Source organism: Zosterops lateralis (assembly GCF_965231275.1).
Source record: "Zosterops lateralis genome assembly, chromosome: 16".
NCBI lineage: Eukaryota > Metazoa > Chordata > Aves > Passeriformes > Zosteropidae > Zosterops > Zosterops lateralis.
Window position 1 is genome coordinate 6,402,347 of NC_139776.1, and position 21,278 is coordinate 6,423,624.

Here is a 21,278-nt window from a genome sequence, read left to right on the forward strand (position 1 = left end):
GTCTTTGCTTTCAAAGCACCCCCAGGTCCCCGGTCAGCAGAAGGAGAGATAATTTAATATAATACATGGTTTAAAATATAAAATTCCAAACCCGTGGTGTTTCGTCCTCCTTCTCTGTCTCATTTCTCTGCCCTCTTGATTGTCCCTCTTCTTGCACTCAAGCTCATATTTCTGAGTTTTTCCTAAGATGGGATAATTTCCAAACTGCTCTGGTTCAGAGCAGGACCCCAGCAAGTCCCACTTAAGGCCACATCTTCTGCTGATGCAAATATCCCAGCCAACATCCCTCTCCTCCAGAGATTTTCCATGTATTATATGGGAATTATGTCGCCTTCCTGACATCTAATGAGGAGTAATGACCCCTCATTATCACACGTGCCCTGAAACCTAAGCCAGAAACAGACACATATTCTGTCTGTGATTCCAAAACACCTAAAGGTGTGATCAACTCCTGCCACGACACAGCAATTCCCACCTAACACTTGTCAGCCACCAGTTAATGTGATCTACAAAAAGCCCTGACTGGGCGATTTATTCCTGCCCTGCGCTTCTGAAGATTCCCAAGAAATGCATATTGCCTACTCTGCGCCATGGAAGTTTCACCTAATGATCTTAGAAAGAGAGTATGAAAGAAATCTGGACTTCACGGCTCCAGTTCGCTCATCACCGTGACCTCTTCCACAAATGCAGGCTCGGACCTGCTCGTTCCACCCCCCCAGAGTAAGCTGCAAGAAAGTATCTGGCAGCTAAGGGTGTCCTAGAAAGAGGAAAACCTTAGCTGTCAATCTCCTTGAGAAGTTCCACACGTGGACAGCCGGAGCGGGCAGCTGCCAGCGCTCGGACGCGGCCGGGTGGCTGCAGGGAGGCTTCACTGCCGGGGGGTTGACCAGCCCATGTCACTGAAGGGTCCCTCACCCGTGGCCGACCTCGGAGGGGGCCCACAGGGCGTGCAGAGGTCAGAGTCGGTGTCTGACTCCCCTTCTGCAATGTAGGGTCTGATTTTGGCCACGGCTGCATAGCAACCGTTGTTAAGGATGTCCAAGTTCTCTTTGGACTGGGAGATGCTAAAGCCGCTGAAAGAGCGCTCCAGTTCCTCGTGGTCCACCGAGGGGATGGAGATGGACGTGTCGCTGTCTCTCATGGCACTCTCGTGGTGTTTGGTTGTAATGTCTTCATTCCTCAGGTACTCGGCGCTGGCCCGGTGGCCGCCGCTGTAGGCGGACAGGGAGCGCTCGTGCGAGGGCGGCGGCGGGATCCGGACCAGCGAGCCGGGGTCTCCGATGGGGGACGAGCCGTGGCTCTGCCGCTGGCACGACGTGGAGGGCGGGCACGCGTTGCTGGGGGCCGGCGGGGCGGAGAAGTTCTTCTGACCCATGGAGCTGGTGGACCTGATGATCTTGATGATGCAGCCGTTCTTGTCGATGTGCTCCCTGCTGTCCTCGGGGCTGTGGTAGGGAGGGGCCGGGTCTGGTTCTTTGGACCCAAAGTAAGCCTCTGTCTCCGTTGGGGGGATGCCCATCCGCTGCATGTAAATGTTCACCAGGAAGTCCAGCTTCTTCTCCATGGACTGAACCTGCAAAAACACCACAATTCCAGTAACACATGCAGGCTGAAACACATTAACATCCTGAGTATGAGCAACTTCCATCAAGACACAGGCGTGGGGCTGGGCTTTGTAGATCACCTCTGCCTACACTGACCCACAGCATCTCAAACTTTTAGTGAATATTTAATTGTTCTGAAGGTTTTAATTCTCCACCTGTTTACAGGGTTTCTCTTGTAATCTTTATGACAGGCACCAAGTTCTAGAAAATATGGAGTGCACTGGCTTCTTCCAGCTCCTTCCTGCACTTTGCACTTGTCTGGGCTCAGAAGGCCATGGGGATTTCTGAGCCTTATGCTCTAGGAAAATTTTAAATCTTCAGCAAGGCCAGCAGCTCCAGCAGCCAGGCTCAGGGACTCATCTGAAATGTGTCCCGCATGGTGGCAAAGAAACCAATGTAGTGTTTTCAAAAATAATGCAGGCTTTTGACAAACTCACTAAACCAGACTCAAAGTGCCTGGTTTGAAAGTAACACTTAGGCTTTCAAGGCACTTAGTGCCCTTTCATAACATCCACCTTGCTTCTTTTTCAAAGTATTCTGGGCTCTCACTCTTTTTTTTAACTAAAAGGTAACGTCCCACTGATAAAAAAAGCCAAGGAAAAACCAACACAACACATGCAACACCCTCTGACAAGGACCCCTTCCTGACCCAAGATACCTGTTTTTCCACTTTTCCAAGCCTGCCCATCATGCTGGGGTCTTCAGGCAGCTCCCCTTCTGCGGGCCCTTTGGTGCGATCCTTGTCGGTCATGGAGGATCCTCTCCCAACGATCTGGTCAACTCTACCGGGATCAGAAAATCCCCCCGCCCCCGGAAAAGGACCTGGAGTCAGTTGGAGGCAGCAGGTGAGGAGGGCACCACTTGTTGTGCCTCCACAGGACAAAGCAACAGCCTCTCTCCCAACTAACACTCCAAATTACTCACAGACACGCAGTGGCACTGAAGTGTTAATTCAGATGCAAAATTCAGAGCAGTATTAGCAGAGTTTGAAATTATCCATTTCTGTTTATACAGATAAAACCTGGCACATTATGCACAGTAAATTTACCCACTGCAAAGAATTTCTTTAACTGGCTTTCTTCCAAATCGATTAACTTCTTATTTGCACTGAGAAATTATTATTTTGGGGGAAGATCAAGTTTTCTGCCTAGCAAATATCAGTGGGATCTTTTTCAGTCTTTGCAGCAGTTCCCTCTCCTCAATGCAAATGTCCATGTGTAATTCTCATGTCCATGAAAATGAGCTGCTTGTCCTAAGATCCAGACAAGCAGGTGCAATGATAAATGCTTTAGTGGAATTACATCAAGGCTGAATTTGGCCAGAACTCACCGAACATTTCCAAACTGTTTTCATCTCAATGCAGTTCACACTTGTACTGTTAATGTTTTTTATTAGCAGAGCTCCCAGCTGGGAGCAGCAGAGGAGGCTCCTGCCAAATCAGCCGGGAAAGGTTACCAGGCACAGAATTTGGTACTGACTTCTTTACACACATCACATTTGCACTTCCTTATTCCCAGTATGGAAACACTTGGGTTAATTAACAGCTCCATATGCAGAGGAAGGAGGAGGGCAGAACCTGGAAGCTGGAACTCAATTTTATTAGAGTCATCAAACATAAATTTCTGGAAAGTAAACACTGGAGTTTATTGATCCCTCCAAAGTCTGGGGAGCAGTAACTTGTTTTTGGAAAAAATTCTTAATAACAGCCAGGTTTATAGACTAATTCTGTGCTGGGCAAAGTTTACTCTTGCATAATGCACCAAACATAAGGGTGGCAGGGGGAAAGAAGGGTTAATTAATCTGACTGAAACCAAGTTGAGGTATCTTGAGCGAAAACTCAAAATGCTTCTTACGCAGTTCTGCTGTGTGGGCCATGGGTCCATGCACCAGGAGGAGGAAAAGGAAGGAGCTGAACACAGACAGACAGGGGAAAATGAACAAACAAAAACCAAGGAAAGGAATGAGATGCGAGGCTATTTCCAACACAAGAGCCATCTGTTTTCTTCACATTGGACAGGGACTTCATACGGATGTTGGCTGTTGACACTGAGGGACAGGTACCAGTGGGAATGGACCAGCGTGGCTCCCTTAGCTTATATTAGAGCAACAGCACTTTACAGCACCAGATCTGGCTCAAAGAGATGAAGTGGATGAGCACATCACACCGAAGACAGAAAATATAAGCCAACAATCGTTTCAGAGTTTAGCTTTGATCCCAGAAGCTACTTGATTTGGGCAGGGATGTGACAGAATTCTTTTCTGCTTAAAAAGCCATCTTTGATCCTTTGCTTAGCAATATAAGCACAGGAGTACAAGGAGCACCAAGTGCTGGAATTACAAGTGTGAGGAATATGCATGCCTTATTTCTCTCTTGTAATGGGAGAAGGAAATCATTGACATTTACAGGAACTCCCCACGAGGGATGCAATTACTGACAGGACATACAGCACGAGAAATCCTAGGACAATGTCGTTACCATGTAAGCAAAGAGCCGTTAAATTGGATACCTCGGGCTACCTTGGTGGGGAATCACAAGTCAAGGCGTGGTACAGCCACTGTATGAACTCCTCTCCTGTATGCACAAGCAAGTAGACTGGTAAAACAATGAACATGAGTTTAAAGAGGCCCAAAGTCTAAATGTTATTGAATATTGCAGAAGGCCAAGAACAATCAGGGTGCTCTGTCCTCCTGTCCCATCCAGCACCACACTGACACTGAAATGCATCCACTAATGGAAATGAGATGTCCCTCAGCAGCTGTGGAGTACAGCAGGGAGGCAGGACAGACTGTGACACAGAGAGGATAATCCAACATTGCATTGTAGTAACAGAGACTTTTGTGTACCCTAATTCTAACCTTGCAGAAATCAAGGCAGGACTTCTGCTGTCTGTCATATCCGAAGAGAAGAGCTGTCCTGAGTGAACCTCACATGGCCCATTTCAGGGGCCAGCTGGCACTTCACAGATGGAGTGATCACTAAGAAGAGCACTAAAGTGTCGCTCACCTTCAAGGACACAACTTGCCCTTAGACCTATTGGGATTTAGGAGCAGGGCTGAAGCCCTTCACAGAGATCACCCCTAAAGCGATCAGAAGCCCTTTTTCATTATATAACTGACACCAGAGCCCACAATTCCAGCTTGATTCATGCCCTTTGTGTCTACACCTGAAAACAGTCCTGACTCCTGGGGTGGTTGTCTTCCCCAGCTCTGAGGAACCAGAGCCAGATCTCTCCTTGGAGGCAGGGCAGCACCAAGGATGGTGCAGGGGGCAGCTCTGGGCCTCTGGCTCCAGTGCAGAGTGGGGAGAAGAAGGTGAATCAAGTCCTTCCCTCTTTATGGGAGAATCCAGCCTCAAGGTCTCCCACACCTTTGCTTCCCATGGCACAAGCTGGACCACAGGAAAGTGCTCCTACCCTCAGCACAGCACGGAGATTTAATTTGTGCCTTATCTGATATAAGAGAAAAGAGGAAATTCCTTGTGAGCCCCCAACCCACCTGCACCTAGCTGAGGACCACCAAGAGCAGGAGGTCCTTTTAGCCATTACAAGACTTCGAGATTTTGTCCAGCTGGGCAACAAAGCTCAAAAGATGAAGAAGAAAGAACATATTCCATTTTAGCAAGCAGAAGGGGATAATTTATGTTCTTACTGCACGACAAAGGACCAAGAATCTTCTGAGGTGCCCATCCCACTTCTACACTACAGCCCATGGAGAGACTTGTGTGTTCTCAACGCTTATTTTTGCTGTGCCAAATACACATGTGCAGAGGGAAGAATTCAGCTGAAGCTGTGGAAGAGCCAGCTCCATGTTCTTCCTTTCCTGGCAGAAGAGGATTCAGAGATTTCTAAGGATGCACGACAAACTGTGCCATCTGCTGTCCTTGGTCGGCTCTGCTGGGCCTCAGTTTGGGAGGGAGAGAGAAGAGGGGATTGCTCTTTTAAGTGGACTTTACTGTCTTTCCTTCCTTCTAATGACACAAAAAAAATGTAAATTCTTGCATCAGCCACAGTGCAGGTTTTCTCATGCTTCATTATGCTTCATGCTAACAGTGCATGCAAAGAGGTGTAATATGTCACCCTCGGGCCAGAAGCAGACATCAAAAGGTCAAACGGCTCAAATGAGATAAAAATGAAGTGTTTGGGAATAGATACTCAAGTATTTTCTTTTTTTTTTTTCCTCTTTATATCTTATAAATTTTTGTAAACAATCCAGGCATTGAAGCCAAACCCCCTTCATCCATGTCACAGGACTGGCTACTTACCCCTTCATTTGGCAATAAAACTTGCTCTGGACAAATTTCAATCAACAACTGTTGTCTAAAAATTACAGCTGAAATTGCACCTACTTCTAATCAGGCTAAATCAGCTGATCAAGGCAATTTTATCCAAACTTTCTGTGTGTAGAGCATGGAGCAAACACCATCAGCCAAACCACAGCCATGGACATCTACCAGGATCCCCCTGACTTTGTTGGGAGCTGCTTGCAGAAGGATTTTGGCTGAACTGAGCAACCCATAGGGTCAAGACAGCTCATGGGACATGCCCCTCATGATGTTTCTCTGAGTTTGGCTAAAACAAGAGGTGCAGACTGAAAAGGAGAGACTGGAGCCATCCATGGGGACCTCACAGGACACATTCCCATGGCACAGACACACGTGGTGTTGGGGTAACAAAGATCTTGGCAGCAGCAGAGCCTGACCCAGGGTTTTGGGATCTGGCCTTGGGGCTCTCAGAGCTTTGGTTCCCACCTATCAGCCCCTTGAGCACCTCACAAGTGCCACTGGTGTCTGTGGGAGGATAAAACTGCAAAAAATCAAGTGTAGCATAAGCCGGGTGGGAACAGAGATTTTAGCAGCCTTGTGTACCCTGCTGCTTTCTGCAGCCACGGCTTGAGGAAAAGGGAAATTAAAAGAAAATCATTGGAAAAGGGAAGTCTAAACATCCCAGGAGCCTTGTAGGCATGTGCAAAGATTTTTTAATCAGTATTAGAAACTGTATAAACAGTGAGGAGCAAATCATTAGCATGAAGCAGATACAGCAATAGTCTTGGACTGAATAAAATAAATATTCCAGTTTGAGGCCTCCTCCCCTCAGATCCATCAATCACCTTTGCTGTGTTTGAGGCACAAGTTTTCACATGAAAATCTTGCTTTTAGTGAAGGTTTTTTGGACATATCATCTTAAAGGTTAAATACAACAAAATCCCTTTGAATATGTATTTTTATTTTTAAATATAAATGCTTCTGCAGATAACAAGGTTATTTCATTTTCAAAGACTTCTTTTGGCAGGGAGGAGGAATGGGAAACAATACTTTTCTGAAAGCATTTTTTTCAAGCTTAAAGCTTTGGGCTTCTAGAAAATTCTAAATTTTTAAATATTTGAGCTAGCTGAGTGGAAAAACGTAAGCTCTCAATATTCCTTTTACTTACATTTCTCTAGTGAAGATTACTCAGAACAGCTTAAATAAAAATCAAGAGATTTGTCACATTATTAGCTCTTAGGGAGGCAAATATATTTAGGGAAAAAAATATTTGAGGTTAAGCTTACTGCATTTAAAAATCACCTACTATTTCTGAAAGGAAAATTACTTTCTGGCAAATATTTATACCTGCCTTAGGCTCTAGTGGTCTCAGTGCAAGGAGAAAATAAAGCCCAGCTCATGGCCTTGCTGCCCAGACCTCAGAATGCCCTAAAATGGGAATTTTTGTGAGAAAATATTCCTCATGGCATGAGCTTCAGATATGGTTTTACTTAGAAAGAGAACTTAATAAGAACTATCTCGCTGTGTGACTGAGGGCTGGGTTTGACTCCTGCTCCTTTTGCTTGGAAAATTAGGATTATTTATTATTTTTTGGAATATGAGTCCCATGGTTGTAGTATTTTAACACAATTTTTTCCTCCATGGTCAGTAGAGTGGCACCAGGAAGAAACAGAGACCACTGCATTCATCAGCTACAAAACACTTCATTCTTACTTTGCCCACTGAAATAATTTCATTTCATTGTCCAAGGAGCTGCAGAGGCTCCTTTGCTTGTGTGTGGACGGTGTCATCCTTTTGGAAGTGGATTGTTCACTTTATATTGGCTTTGTGGGTAAATATTCCACCTTCTATGTTTGAAGACAGCCTGATAAAATATGAGATCTTTCAAAAAGATATAATTTAGCTTTCTAACACCTCAAAGAAGACTGAAAACAGGAAATAGGCTCGCTGAAGGAACTGATGGTTATTGATGACTGAATGAACATCCCCTTTTTTGTTCCCCTCTGGCTTGAAGGCAAATCAGAGCACACCCAGAGCAGCAAACCCTTGTGAGTCACGATTTAGCAGGCTGCACTGCTAAGTGAGAAATGCCGTCATATAACTGGCATGAAAGGGGTTTGACATTAAGCAAATGAAAAATAAAAAAACTCCAGAGAAAGCGGCATTTTGGTGAATCCTAACCTAGGCGAGTATTGGGGAGACTCTTTGGAAGAATACATGGGTCCTTTGGTTGGATACTTCTTATGCCGGGGAGTTGAAGGGGGTGGGGGACCCACAATCATATCTATCCTGGCAAAGTAAATAAGAGAAAAGACACCAGCAAAATGCATAATGAAGCAACACGCAGAGAAAAGTCGGTCAGAGAAAAGTCGCAGAAAGAAACAACTGACAAACAGAACGACAGGGAGGGAGAGAAAGAGAGAGAATTTGAAAATATATTCCGCTGGAAACAGAAGGCTCGCTCCTACCACCTGGTTGTTGGTGAAAAACCAGAGTCTTACCCACCTCAGGGTAAGATTTGGAGATTTGCAACATCATCAGGAGCTCCCCCCGCCCCAGATATAACAGGCACCATGCTTTACCCTCTGGAATATATTTGCAAATGTGTGTGGCAATATCCCATTGAGGTGGCTGGATATGAAACAACATATATTCATCCTCCTTTCAGTTCCAGTGCTATAGAACACATCCTCAGCTAGTTCAGGGAAGCATGAGCTGCTGGGAGTCGGCGAGGAACGCTGCAGGGCTGGATAACTCAATGAATGGGAGACATCCATGGTTGGCAAGGTGTCAGGATGGAACACGAGACAATGTGAACACAACACTGAAAAGAGCACATTGCAGACACAGTGACAAAGGCTTTACTGATTAAAGAGGAAAGTGCATGTAAACACCCCAGAAATGTGCTTGGATACAGCTTTAATCCACCAAAGCCCTGGCCAGGGGAGGTCAGAGCCTGCCCTGCTGAGCTGAGCTGGCAGGCAGAACATGGGGCTCTGATTGATGAAGGAAAGGGGCATTAAAATATCTGTTCTCCAAGGTGCCCTATGAATTCTTCCCTGGGATCCACTGTTTGGGTGCAGGGTCCAACACTGGCCATGGCCTTGTCCACAGGGGGCCCTTCCAGTTGTACTGGGCAGGTTCCCAGCCATGGGACCTGCTGGTACTCAAAGGGTGGCCCCAAAAGGGTCTGCTCCTGTCACCATCACTGATGTCCTGCTCAGTGGGGATAGTGAAACCAGTGAAGCTGCCTGGTAGTCTTGGATCCCAAATCCAGGTGCTTTATGCTTTTGAAGCAGCTCCTGGTCCTCCTGGCTTCCCTGTGAGAGGATGGGTGGTGACCTTGTCCAGCCCCAGAACCTCATCCTCAGAGTCCCAGAGCTACAGCTAAGAGGAGGATGCAGCTTGGCCTTTGAAAGCTGCAATTCCTTACCCCAACCTCCCCAAAAAAGCAGATAACCAAACTGCTTTGTCTTTGCAGCACATGCCCCTGAAGGACTGGGAGAGCTGGATGGGTGGTGAGGCAATCTGCCACAGCCCTCAGGGGGCTGGAGACTCAGGCATCCCACCTGGAGCCAGCAGAGATGACAACCCCAATGCCCAGTACCCACTGAGGAGGCGGCCTCCAGGCCTCTTTTTTCAGGTTACTAAAGTTAGGAAATCTCAATCCACTCCCCCTCCTCTTCCCCCCTCTATATTCAGCTACACATCTTGGATCTATGATCACTGAATCTGTAGAGAACAGGAGGGAGAGGCTCACACGGAGGAAATTCTCCAGGGTATTTTAGTCTCCATTGCAAGGGAAAATGTTCCTTCTGGGAAAAGCATAGTGTGCAGCAGGGCCGAGAAAGTTACCTCTGCGTCTTGAACATCAAAAATAGCAGAGTTAAAATGGTCTCTGAGAGATTCATGGCAGAACAGAGATTCCTCTTTTTCTCAAGACAATTTTCCTACTTTATTCCTGAGGTTCATGTCAGCTGTTTGCATACACAAACACATCTTTTTTTCTTCACATTTGCTGACTCTACCAAGGACTTATATGGGTCTGAAATTAAAGGAAAACTTCCTCAATGGCTTCTGGGGGAAACTGGGCTGCCACAGCCATCAAAGGAAGCAATTTCATTCTCCAAGTGTAAAAGCCAATGGTGTATTTTTTTGACTGGAGATTGCCCATGGCCAAGCCCTGCCACAGTTCTGTGTGTCCTTCAAGCTCTGCAGAACTGGAGCTACTTTTGCTGAGCCAACACAACCAGGGCTGTTGGAGGCTTGGGGTCTACTTTTCCATCAGGGCTGAGGGAGGAGTGGTCAGACTAAAAGATTAAACTCCAATCCTCTGTTCAAGGAATCAGATTTATGTGTTTGGGGTTTTTTTGTTGTTGTTTTTTTTTCTTCCAGGAAAAACATGAAAAACATGGAACCTTCTCGGTTCCATTTCTCCCTTTTCCACATTCCTTCTCCTATTAAAATGAACACATCTCGCCCTAAAATCTGAGCACAGAAGCTGAAATGCAGCTTGGCTAAACCCCACCTACGTTGGTGGGCTTGGATGAGAAATTCCCATCTGCATGGATCTTCAGCAGACTGTGCCATCCACGGAGGGATTCCTCCTGAAGTGGCTCAGCATCCCAACAGTGGGAGGGAGCTGCTGCCTCCTCACTGCTCTCTGTGTCCATGGCAGCAGGGCCACAGCCAGGACACCAAATTTTGTCTTATTTCACTCCCAGAAAGGTACCAGATGAGCCTTAACACTGGGACACCAAACCTTTGCACCCTGCCAGGAGGACCCACCCACCTTTCCTATGGGATAGACCATAATGCCAACAGCTCCCAAAATAAAGCAGGAGGATGAGCCATGATTTTTGTATGTCCTGAGATGGGCAGTGAGGGAGTTTTAGGCTAGTCCCTGTCCTGCTTATCCCTGGGAGTTCCAGCCATAAGCACTGATGTCTTTCTTGGGGATTTGTGTTGAAAAGGAGAAGAATAAATTAAGCTGTAGCTGCAAAGGGAAATCTCTCCTGGCAATACCTCCACAGTGAACAAAAAGCAGTGGGAAATGAAGCAAAGAGAGGGGTCTCTTGCCTGGCCTGAAGGTTTTTGATCCTGGAGAGCATGTCCAGGTGCCCAGCTGAGTACTGCTCGATGACATCCATCACATCGTAGGGCCGAAGGCTCTCCTTAAACTTGCGCTTGGAGACCAGAAACCTCATGATGCTGCAGGAGACAGAGAGCAAAATCATCACACAGTCCCTGGGTGCAGCCTGACCTGCTTAATGGTGGATAAAAAACAGTGCAGGGAGCTGTTCTGGAAGGAAAATGGAATAAATCCCAACCCTGTGGGTTTGGGAGAGGATGCAGCAATAGGAGAGAGGAAGGGGATTGCGGGGGCTGGTGGCTGAAGCCCTGTCTGCGCCAGGGGGTCCCTGATGCCCCTTGGACTGTCATCTGTGCATGTGCTCTCTGCACCACTTTTAGAAATGTCAGCGTTAAATCTCAGAGCTGGTGAGAACCTGTCATTTGGATGCATCCCTGCGGGAGATTTTCCTGTTTCTCCATTTATTCCTTCCCTAAGCAAAAAATTGCCCTTCCTGGCAAAATTGTCTGTAAAGCAGGGCAGGCCACCCAGGGGAAAAACAGCCTGCAGCACACACATGTCAGCATTTGCCAGCCCTTCCTGGGCTTTACACTTCTCATTTTTCTCTATAATTTATTTTTCTGGATTGCTTCCCCCACTCCCTCTCTCTCTTACCACACTGCCCTGATGCTGACTTTCAGTCCTGGTGTCAAATCTTCTGTCACAAACTCGCAGTTGCAGCTTTTGTTCTCATCAGGAATGTCTTCTCCAGGGAGGCTTGCTTCTGGGTTAGGGACGGGGAAGGAGAAACACAACACGTTACTGTTTCCTGTGCCAGTGCTGCACAAGGAAAGATGAGGCAGATGACAAACAGCAACCCCAGGGGAAGCAGCAGAGAAGCCTTTGCTGAGCATCCAGATGAGAGCATTGCCCAGGATGTGCTAGGTGACATTCAGCAGTGCCAGCTGCAGCTCTCACCCATCCCTGTATCAGGAAATCCCAGCATCATTTGGGTTGGAAAAGCCTTTAAAAATTGAGTGCAACCATTGTCCCAAAGCAGCTAAGCCCAGCTACTAAACCATGTCCCCAGGTGCCACATCTAGATGTGTTTTAAATCCCTCTAAGAAGATGACTTCACCACTGCCCTGTGCAGCCTGTTCCAGGGCTTGACCACCCTCTCAGTGAAGAAATTTTTCCTAATACCCAATTTAACCCTCCCCAGCACACTTTGAGGTCATTTCCCCTTGTCCCAATGCCTGACACTTCCTCCTTCCCCATCCTTATATACAGAAATATAAACATTATCATGGGTATCAGAAGGGGTTTTCTTGCCTCTTCTAATCATTATTAGCAAGTTTTGGTTGGAAGGGACCTTTTGAAGACCCTCTAGCCCAACCCCCTTCAATGGGCAGCGACATCTTCAACTTGATCAGGTTGCTCAGGCTACTCCAAGCTAAAATGAAGGGAAGGGAAGGGAAGGGAAGGGAAGGGAAGGGAAGGGAAGGGAAGGGAAGGGAAGGGAAGGGAAGGGAAGGGAAGGGAAGGGAAGGGAAGGGAAGGGAAGGGAAGGGAAGGGAAGGGAAGGGAAGGGAAGGGAAGGGAAGGGAAGGGAAGGGAAGGGAAGGGAAGGGAAGGGAAGGGAAGGGAAGGGAAGGGAAGGGAAGGGAAGGGAAGGGAAGGGAAGGGAAGGGAAGGGAAGGGAAGGGAAGGGAAGGGAAGGGAAGGGAAGGGAAGGGAAGGGAAGGGAAGGGAAGGGAAGGGAAGGGAAGGGAAGTTCCAACACTTTGGCTGGCAGCTCTGCCCATCTTAGGTGGGGAGGAGAGAAGAGTTGGGGTCAGCTGGGAGTTTGTGGTCCAGCACCCCAAGCCCTCACCTTCCGAGTTCTGCCGTGACGCCGCTCCCTTGATGCGGAAGGCTTGCCGGGCTCGGCTGCGGTCTCCGAAGCTCCAGCTCTTGGGCACTTTGCTCGGGCTGTCCTCGATGCTCTGGTCAGCGCTGGGGGACCTCCTGATGCCCTGAGCCTGTGGAGAGCCTTTCCCTTTGGTGCCAGCACCGCGGGGACTGGAGAAGACACGATCTTTCAAACTGACCTTCTGACTGTTCAGAGAAACACGTTGAAACAAAGACAAAAAGGAGACAGCAGGAGGAGTCATTCTGGAAACCACGCAGTCCTTCCCCACCAGCCATTAGAAACCAAGAGCACTTCCAAGCAGCAGTAACATGTAGCTTTGCTGTTGGCTTTTTCTTTTTTTTTTTTTTCTCCAATATATTTTTTTTATTTTTGTTTTAAAGAAAGCATTGTAGAAATGTTTCCGTCATCATGAGTGAAATGGGAATGGTTCATAAGAGAGAGAAAATAATGAGGACTTAAACAGAAGCCCCTCATGGGATGCCAGGGCTAGCGGGACAGAATGACATTAACAATGAGGTTATGATTCCTTAAATCACTGATCGACTCCGATCACGAGTTAGGAAGCTTTTCTTTCACAACTGCCTTCCAAAACTCTATAGCTAGTAAGAAAATACCAATTAAAAACAACCCCAAACCATTATCTTAAAACTTTTGTGCAAACACTTCACTTCTGGTGCTCAGATATGTCCTTTCCCTTTCTTCAGCTCCTATATTTCCTCCATCTTAAAACATGATCTGCCCCCTTTATATATTCCAAGGAGGAGTTCCTCTTTATCCAGTTACATATTGAAACACATAAATACAAACCCTGTGCAACTCCTTTGTACCCCATAAAAATCCCATCTAAAAGCTATCTGCCATCTCCCTGGAGGTCTGCTATGGGTGTCATAAACATGGAAAGTAACATTTTAAAACTCCAGAATATGGCACTTTAATGCCTTTTTTCCTACTAGAATCCTTGCAATTATGGTAGGAAAAGAAGGTCCCTCCAGAAACAGAGGTGATCTCACTGGGAAATAGTGACCACCCAGCTCTAATTAGTTTCCAAATTCTGAAATTTGCATTTAAAGCCTTTTACCCAAATGGAAGATGTTGAATTTTCATGTGAAAATTTAAGAACAAAGAGAATTTGTGAATCTTTATGAAACCACAAACTTCGTAGAGACAGCACTGGGGAAAGCAGACTGCAAATAGTTTTGGATCATTTCATATTTTCTTAAGAGCAATCAATGATTAAATTCCACTGATTAGAGGTTGGACAACCATTGCAAGATACTTGCACAAATAGCCAATATTTTATATATAGGTTGTATAGGTATAACGAAACAGAGTGAAGAGAGGGATTTAATTCCCAACACTCTGTCCCACTGCAGCAGCCACTTATCATCCTGCTGCCAACTCTCTGCCGCAATTTGCGGGAAGAACATTTCAGAAATTTTAATTTCCGCATCACCAACCAAAGACCTGCTGTTTTTTTTTTTTTTTTTCCTTTTGGTGTGTCTTTCAGCAACACCAACTTAAAAGTCAGAGCCACACGGCTCCTCTTTGCCTTCAAAACTGGCACGAGGTCCTTCAGTCAGAACTTGGCTGCTGGTTTTGAAGCAAAGCAAAGCGCTGCTCCCTTTTCCCAGCCGCCGGCTGTTCCCTGCTGACAGGAGCAGACACCAGCTCTGGCCAGTGAAAGAAGAAGATGTGACTCGAGGACACTCAGGGAGCAGATTTGTCGAGTAAGAAGGTGCTATTTTTACAAAGTCACTTTACATTGTGAGACAACAAACATTTACAGGGAGAGAAAGGTGCTTAGGCAGCGTTTTGCGGAGTTGTGTGCAATCCCCTGGGCTGCAGGGAAGGGTTGGCTGTGGCCACAAGCTCAGCAGGAATTTCACATTGAAAGATTGGATTGGAGAGAAAATAAAATTTGCTCATGACCACATTTAAAAAGGCAGAATTATTCCAATTAGAGATGAATTTTAATTCAGGTAAGTGCTGAGGACAGAATTTCCAATGTGTTGACCATCTGCAGGGTCTGTCTGAAAGCCATGGGATCAGCAGAGCTGAAATCCAGGTCAGAGGTACAAATCCACACAGGAATCTGGGAACAAGCATGTACCTAAACACCTTTCTGGATGTAAGCCTTCATTACTAATGCTACCAAAACCATCGAACATACTGAGCCAAAGGTTTAAAAGAAATTCTCACTCTGAGTTTCTTGGATTAGAAACCAGATTGAAATTTCATCATTTGATTCTAAATAGGGCAACTGGATCACTTTCTTTATTTTTGTTGATTTTACAGAATAATATTTCTTGAATCCTCTGTATTTCAGTAGTACTATTACTTTGAATTATCTTTTTAAAAAGTACATTTTTAAAAAATGCTTTAGCAACACAGCAATTTTCAGGATTCAAAGTGATCTCTTTGTGCCTTATCCTCTGCCGAGTTTCTCCCATCACCAATCCCAGCATGGTGAGTATGCTCACTGAGCATACTGAGTATGGCAGGGCCTTTTCCTTGGAGCCCATTCTCCATTCCCACAACAAATGTGCTACAAACGTTTGCAGGAATCACAAATAGCAAAAAAGAAAGGGTTGAACTTGGTGAGGGATTCGAGCAAAGAGTTTCAAGCCTGAGAGCATGAGGAGAAATACATTAAAAAATATCATAGAAATCTGATTAGCAATTAAGATCTGAGTGGGTTTTCTCCCCAAGTAGTCACTAAGGAAAAAAACCCAACATGTAATTTCTTTGTTTTAACATAGATGACACGAGACACCATGAACAATTAATTGAATTTTTCTTTCTTCCATGCAATTCCCTCACTGGAAACGACACCTGGAATCACATGCAAGTACAATCCCTGCAGAGGAGGATGCTGCTGGGGTCTGCAGGAGCTGGTAGGAAAAAAATCTCAAAGAAATACAGACATACATAGGGATATATGTCGTCAGCTAATCCAAGATCATGTTCTCACACAACCAGAAAGTCATGCAGAGGGATGCAGAGTGTCTCAAAGAGGTGGTGTTTGGATGTCACTCCAGGATGGTAAATGAGCCTCAGTTGAGTGGGGAGTGCTGGTGACATGAAGGTGAGGACAGCAGGGACAGATGGACACTCACAGTCATGACAGTGGCACGGGCACAGGGCAGGAGCTCTGCTCGTGCCAGGGGAAGGAAGGGAAAGGGAACTGTGGCTTTGCAACCAGAGGCACAGATTAGGGGAAGCCACAACAGCCTCACAGGGTGTGATTTAATTCTAGGCCCTCATAACCACTCCAAGTGACATCTATGAAAGCTGATTTGATAGCAAAAAATTACCTTTCCAGGCTGACTGTGGGGAAGGTTTATAAATATTCAGGTTTTGGCTTGAATTTAACAAAGGACAGATACTGAGCTGATGTTTCTCTCTTTCCAGTCAAAAAATGAGAGTCCATGCTGGAGAAACTGGATGATGTTCACTGCTTTAGTGGGCTTTGTATTTTGGTTAAGTCCAACTGCCCAGCACTCAGCAGAGAAATGTGCAAGTATTGACCTTCAAAATGAGCTGCCATCAGCCTCCTTAGGATGCCAGGGGTTTAAGCTCCTGTTTGAAATGCTCTGGTTTGGGGTCCATTCCAGTACTAAATCAGCACTTAAAAAAAAAAAAAAAAAAAGTGGACTCATTACATTAGCAGTAATTTTAGATCAATAAAAAGTATCAGTTGTAAGCTCTTGTCATTGATTTTAAACTATGCTTGAGCCATTACTTCATTTTCTTCTCAGCTAGCCAGAATGAGTGGGACTAGCACAGACTCAGATCCATCTCTGCATCCAAACTCAACCAGTATCAGAGCTCATTCTTCTGAGAAGCTGTGGCCAGGAGAAGAAGGTTGTCTCCTGTTGGTAAATGAGGGGCTTTTTTTAAATAAAGAGTTTGTGCTGAGCTCCTGGCATATGAGAACAACTCATTAAACTCCAGGCAGGAGTGCCAGGAGTGAATGATGGCCTTTGTGACTATCACTGGGCTCCAATCTGGTTGCTGGTGTGAGTAAGAGGCAGAAACCAATTACCGGAGACACGAAGAAAAGGAAAATAAAACTGTGTGTGCAAAATTTGCCGTGACTAAAACAGAAAGCAAGAAAGGGCCCAGCTCAAGCCTGGTTTGCCTCCAGCAACTACAGAAAAAACATTGCTAAAAGGTGAATTCAGCCTAGAGAATGCACTTTCTAGAAGCAGAGGAACCTGGGTGTAAGGAAAATGAAACATCAGCCATCGTGTCATGGTGAGTAATCCCTCTCCTTTTCCTCATCCACAACCACCGTGCTAGAGTTGGATGGGAGCCAGTGATGCTGTGATGGCAAAAGCTGGATTTGCACCATTCCTGCAGCCACCACACAGGCATGGAAAAGCACAGTTCCTCCGATGAGTGAAGGGACACTGGAGCCAGACTCACGTCTGTAACCTTTGCTGTCCTGCAGCACTCTGTTACAATCACCCATCTCTCCCTAATTCCCCGCCCTCTTCTCCCAAACTGATGTTGAGTGCTGTCAGACACCACATCAGCCCCATCCTGCCCCTCTCTGCTGTTTGCTGTTTGCCAGCTCAGCTGTTCACATTTTGGGGCTGCATCTCTGAGCTGGCTGATCATTCCCAAACCAGCCTTTAATAAAGGAACCTGCTCCCCCCAGAGCCACAGGCCAGTCAAGGGCTCTGCAAACACCTTTCCTTCACTGCTCTGGATGCCACCTCTTCCCACTGCGAGGTGCCCTCATCCCTGAGTGTGCCCAGAAAGTCTCTTACAAAGCAAAATATGAAAAGAGCTGATAATCTGGCTTGGGGTAGTTACATTACTGTCTAAAAATGAATGTGTTATTGCATTTATTGACTAAAGATCATTGGTTTAGTACATTAAGAAACCACAGCTTCTAAGGAGTTTCCTATTAATTTACCTACATTGAGTTTTCCATGATTGCCTCATCGTGTGCTGTTATTTTGTTATGTGCATCCTAGATGAAGGCTTTTAGCACTCAGCCTGAGCTGCATCAAAGTGCTGGCATCTGCCCCAAGAGTTTGTGCAGTGGGGATTGCTGGCAGACACCCAAGGGTCCAGAGAAACAAGGCATCTGAATTATTTTTACATCCCTTCACAGTTAACCCACAGTTTTACTAAAGCACAGGGTGTATAACGCTACATTCAGGATGGATGCGGGTAACAAAGATGCTCTTGCAGCTATTCCAAAGTTCAAGGCTCCTTTTTGACTGAAAGAACCACAGTCTGTCATCCTCCTTTTCAGACTCTCCAACAGATTGAGAAGATATTGAGGTAACATTTTTTTTCATCCTCCCTTTCCCTTGCAGAACTCAAGACGGGGGAGATGAAATGAGGACCACAGTGGGAAGGAATTCAGTAGAAAACAAAAAAATTACACTGGCTTTAGCAATTAAAATCCATGCCTAGGAAGACATGCAAGGAAGACATTGAGATCAGAGTGGCTGATTTTCCAGAGAACAGAACTAGACATGAACAGATGAGAGGACAGATTACAAATAGCACTGCTCGTTTTCATCTCTGCCAAAAACAACCTCAGTGTTAAGCAACTGAGAGGAGGCTTTCTCTGGGGAGGAGTCCCAGCCCACACTATACCTCCACACATTAAACAACCTCACCTGGCAAATGGAAACACCACAGAAGTCAGGATCATTTTTTCAGCTAGACTATTGACCAAATCTTTGCCATTTGTCTTGAAATGCTGCCTGTGGAACTGATGATCACCCAATATTTACCCACATTTTTCAAGGCTAACCTTCAAGGAAAGCCACAGCACCACCAAATATATAGCAGAAGGCTGACTCAGAGGTTCAGGCTATTTATCTAGATGTAAAGGATTTCCTACCATGCATAAACTGTTTTTTATGAACCCTAAATCATGCCCCATTCCTCTTGGTTACCCATTCAGAGATGGGATTTACCACTCTACTTCTGAGCACCTGGTACACGCAAACCTCAACCATGAGTCCTACCCTCTAGACTGACACAGAATAAAAAGAGCCAGCAGGTCAAAAAAATAGCAAGAAAAGAAAAGAATACAGGTTGAAACAATTAATGAAGAAAATCAGAGATACATATACTGTTAGAGCTGCAGTTTTATACTTTCACAGCTGTCATTTGTTGGCTTTCTGAGGGATATAGAGACTGGTGATTTTGAGAATTAAAACGGACTCCAAAAAAAGAGCATGCAAAAATCCGAGTTCACAAACATGCGGCATCACTCAGTGCCCTGCCACTCCTGGGCTGTCCACCTGCCTGGCTGCGGGGCGAGGAGCTCGGGGGTCCCCTGCCAGCATTCACAGCATGCAAACTCTGGGCAGTGGGAGATCAAGAAGGTGCATGTCTGCTGCTGAGGAGCAGGGGTGGGGGCAGAGACTCTTCCAGTGCAGGTGTGGAAGGATTTACGCACAAGTAAGATAAGATCTATGTGTCTGTGTCTATGGCCATGGGTGAACTAAGGGATGCTGATTGGGAAGTCCCTGAAAACACCTAGCAGTTGTCAACTGGATGAAAAAGATGCAAACCCTGTTCGTAAGAAAGCCCTGAGCTAAAGCTGTCTGTCCCCCTCGGGGTCTGGAAACAGAACCATTCACAAGGCCAATGTCAACGTTCAGGGGAGCCCGTGTCCCCTATGTCTGGCGGGACAGGCTGAGATTAGTCCTTCTCTAGCTGCGTAGTAGAGGTGCTAGATAGGCAAGCTGTGGCTTCCAAAGGCCACCAGGCTAGGAAAGGTCAATTTGTCATGGTCAGAGAGCCAAAGGAATGGTGACTGAGCAGAGGCAGGAAGCTGGTATTTCTCATGCTACTAACTGGACATTTCTGTACAGTGCAAGTCAATTTGGAAGGATTCCCTGGACCTTGAGGAGAGATGGAGCAACAGGGAGGAAGGGGTCTTTTTAAAACAAAAAAAATTAAAATTCTCCATTTTGCTTTATATTTTTGGTTTGTTTTTTTTAATTTTCCATAATTTGTTTAACTTCATTTCCTGGCCTCCTCCCTTGCTGAGCAGACACTGCCTTGGCTAGCCCAGCCCAAATTCCCCATTCCTCATCCCTTCGCTTTGTGCGCTCTGCACAACTGGCAGCCAGGGAAGGCTCTAATTTCGGGGCGGGCAATGGGGAGGCTCTTCCACCTTTTTTCTTTTTTTTTACTCATCTAGTACCTCTATTAAGCAGAGAAGTGATCAGAACGGGTGGTAGCAGGGTAGAGGGAGAATGAGCCGTGCAGCTTTTGATTAGTTTCGTGCGACGCATTTCCCGTGGTACCTAGAGTTTCCTGAGCAGCATCCGCATAGTGACTCTCTGCACGGTTTGCTCTTACTGGAAATGAGGGGAGAGTAAAAATTAGACCTGGAAGCAAATGCCAGACAGGAAACTTTTGATTACTGACTCTAGGTTTAAAAGACAGGTGTTTTGAGGGCCGGGTTCATGACAGGATTGTTCTGCTTGAGTGTTCAGTGAGGAAAAAAAAAAAAAAGAGTAAATCAAAAATCAAGAGGGTTTCTGAAATTCGTTTCGCTGTGGTCAGTAAATTTAATTAATAGACATGAGGCATTCTGCTCATTGAGTTGGTGGTGTTAGCTTATCTACAATTAACTGCAGGAAGATTTTTCATCTGTGTTGGAAACAAAAAATACTAATTCTTCCTCTAAATATATAAAAAATTCTTAAGTTTTTTCAAATTGGGTAAATCATGGAAAGCCAAAACTTTAACTTGTTTTGCCAAATAGTATCCAAAAAGCTCAAATTTCTTCTTATTTTTTTCCAAAAAAAACCCCACTCACAAAAAGAGCTAGTTAATCTGCGAATTACTTACACTTTTCATATGGGAAATACCATTATATTAAGCCTGGCATTGAAAAAAATCAAAAAATAGATAAAAACAGGGTGTGGTGCAGTCCCTTACGGGAAGGGAGTTGAACATCTGTGTTCACACATCTGGTTTTGGTAACGATTTTCAGACAGGCCCTACCACTTCAGGGGGAGTTGCTGACTTTGAGGAGGCACCACCACAGCTCCATCCCAAACAGCTGCTCAGGCACTGCCCTGCCAGGAGATCCCCACCAGCACCAGGGTCCTCCATGCCATGGAGCAGCCCTCTACCTGTGGAAGGGGAATGACGTGGCCCCATCACCCCACCAGGCCATCAACCACCAGCAGGCAGCTCTTGCCAAATTCATGGGCAGACTGGAAAAGCTGAAGAGCATCAAATCCCAATCTTGTTTTACGCTTGAGTTGGGTAATCAGAGGAGCTCACGGGCACAGCATCCCATGCAAGCTCAGCCAACTCCACCCTCGGCATCCTGGGGACTCCTCAGGTGTCCACAATGGGACCCTGCATCCCCAGGTAGCCCCAGCAGCCAGTGGTGCTGCCAGGGCTGTCCTGGAGCTGGCATGGGAGTGGGAT

General features: G+C 46.0%; 1 protein-coding gene across 4 annotated transcripts in view; it reads right to left on the minus strand.

Moving 5' to 3' along the window:
* Positions 1–868: 868 nt before the first annotated feature.
* Positions 869–21,278, minus strand: part of KCNQ2 (potassium voltage-gated channel subfamily Q member 2) — a gene marked incomplete at its 3' end in the record, with an annotated part of 66,118 nt that continues 45,708 nt past the window's right edge. Inside the window, exons 12-18 of one of the 4 annotated variants that reach the window (XM_083873450.1) lie at positions 20,138–20,191; positions 12,810–13,033; positions 11,612–11,720; positions 10,945–11,076; positions 8,047–8,154; positions 2,263–2,386; positions 869–1,573 (exon numbers count right to left, since the gene is read on the minus strand). In XM_083873450.1, the coding sequence (XP_083729576.1) occupies positions 869–1,573; positions 2,263–2,386; positions 8,047–8,154; positions 10,945–11,076; positions 11,612–11,720; positions 12,810–13,033; positions 20,138–20,191 (1,456 nt within the window). The remainder of the gene's footprint in view (positions 1,574–2,262; positions 2,387–8,046; positions 8,155–10,944; positions 11,077–11,611; positions 11,721–12,809; positions 13,034–20,137; positions 20,192–21,278) is intronic. The other 3 variants (XM_083873452.1, XM_083873451.1, XM_083873453.1) reach the window with 3 other exon arrangements.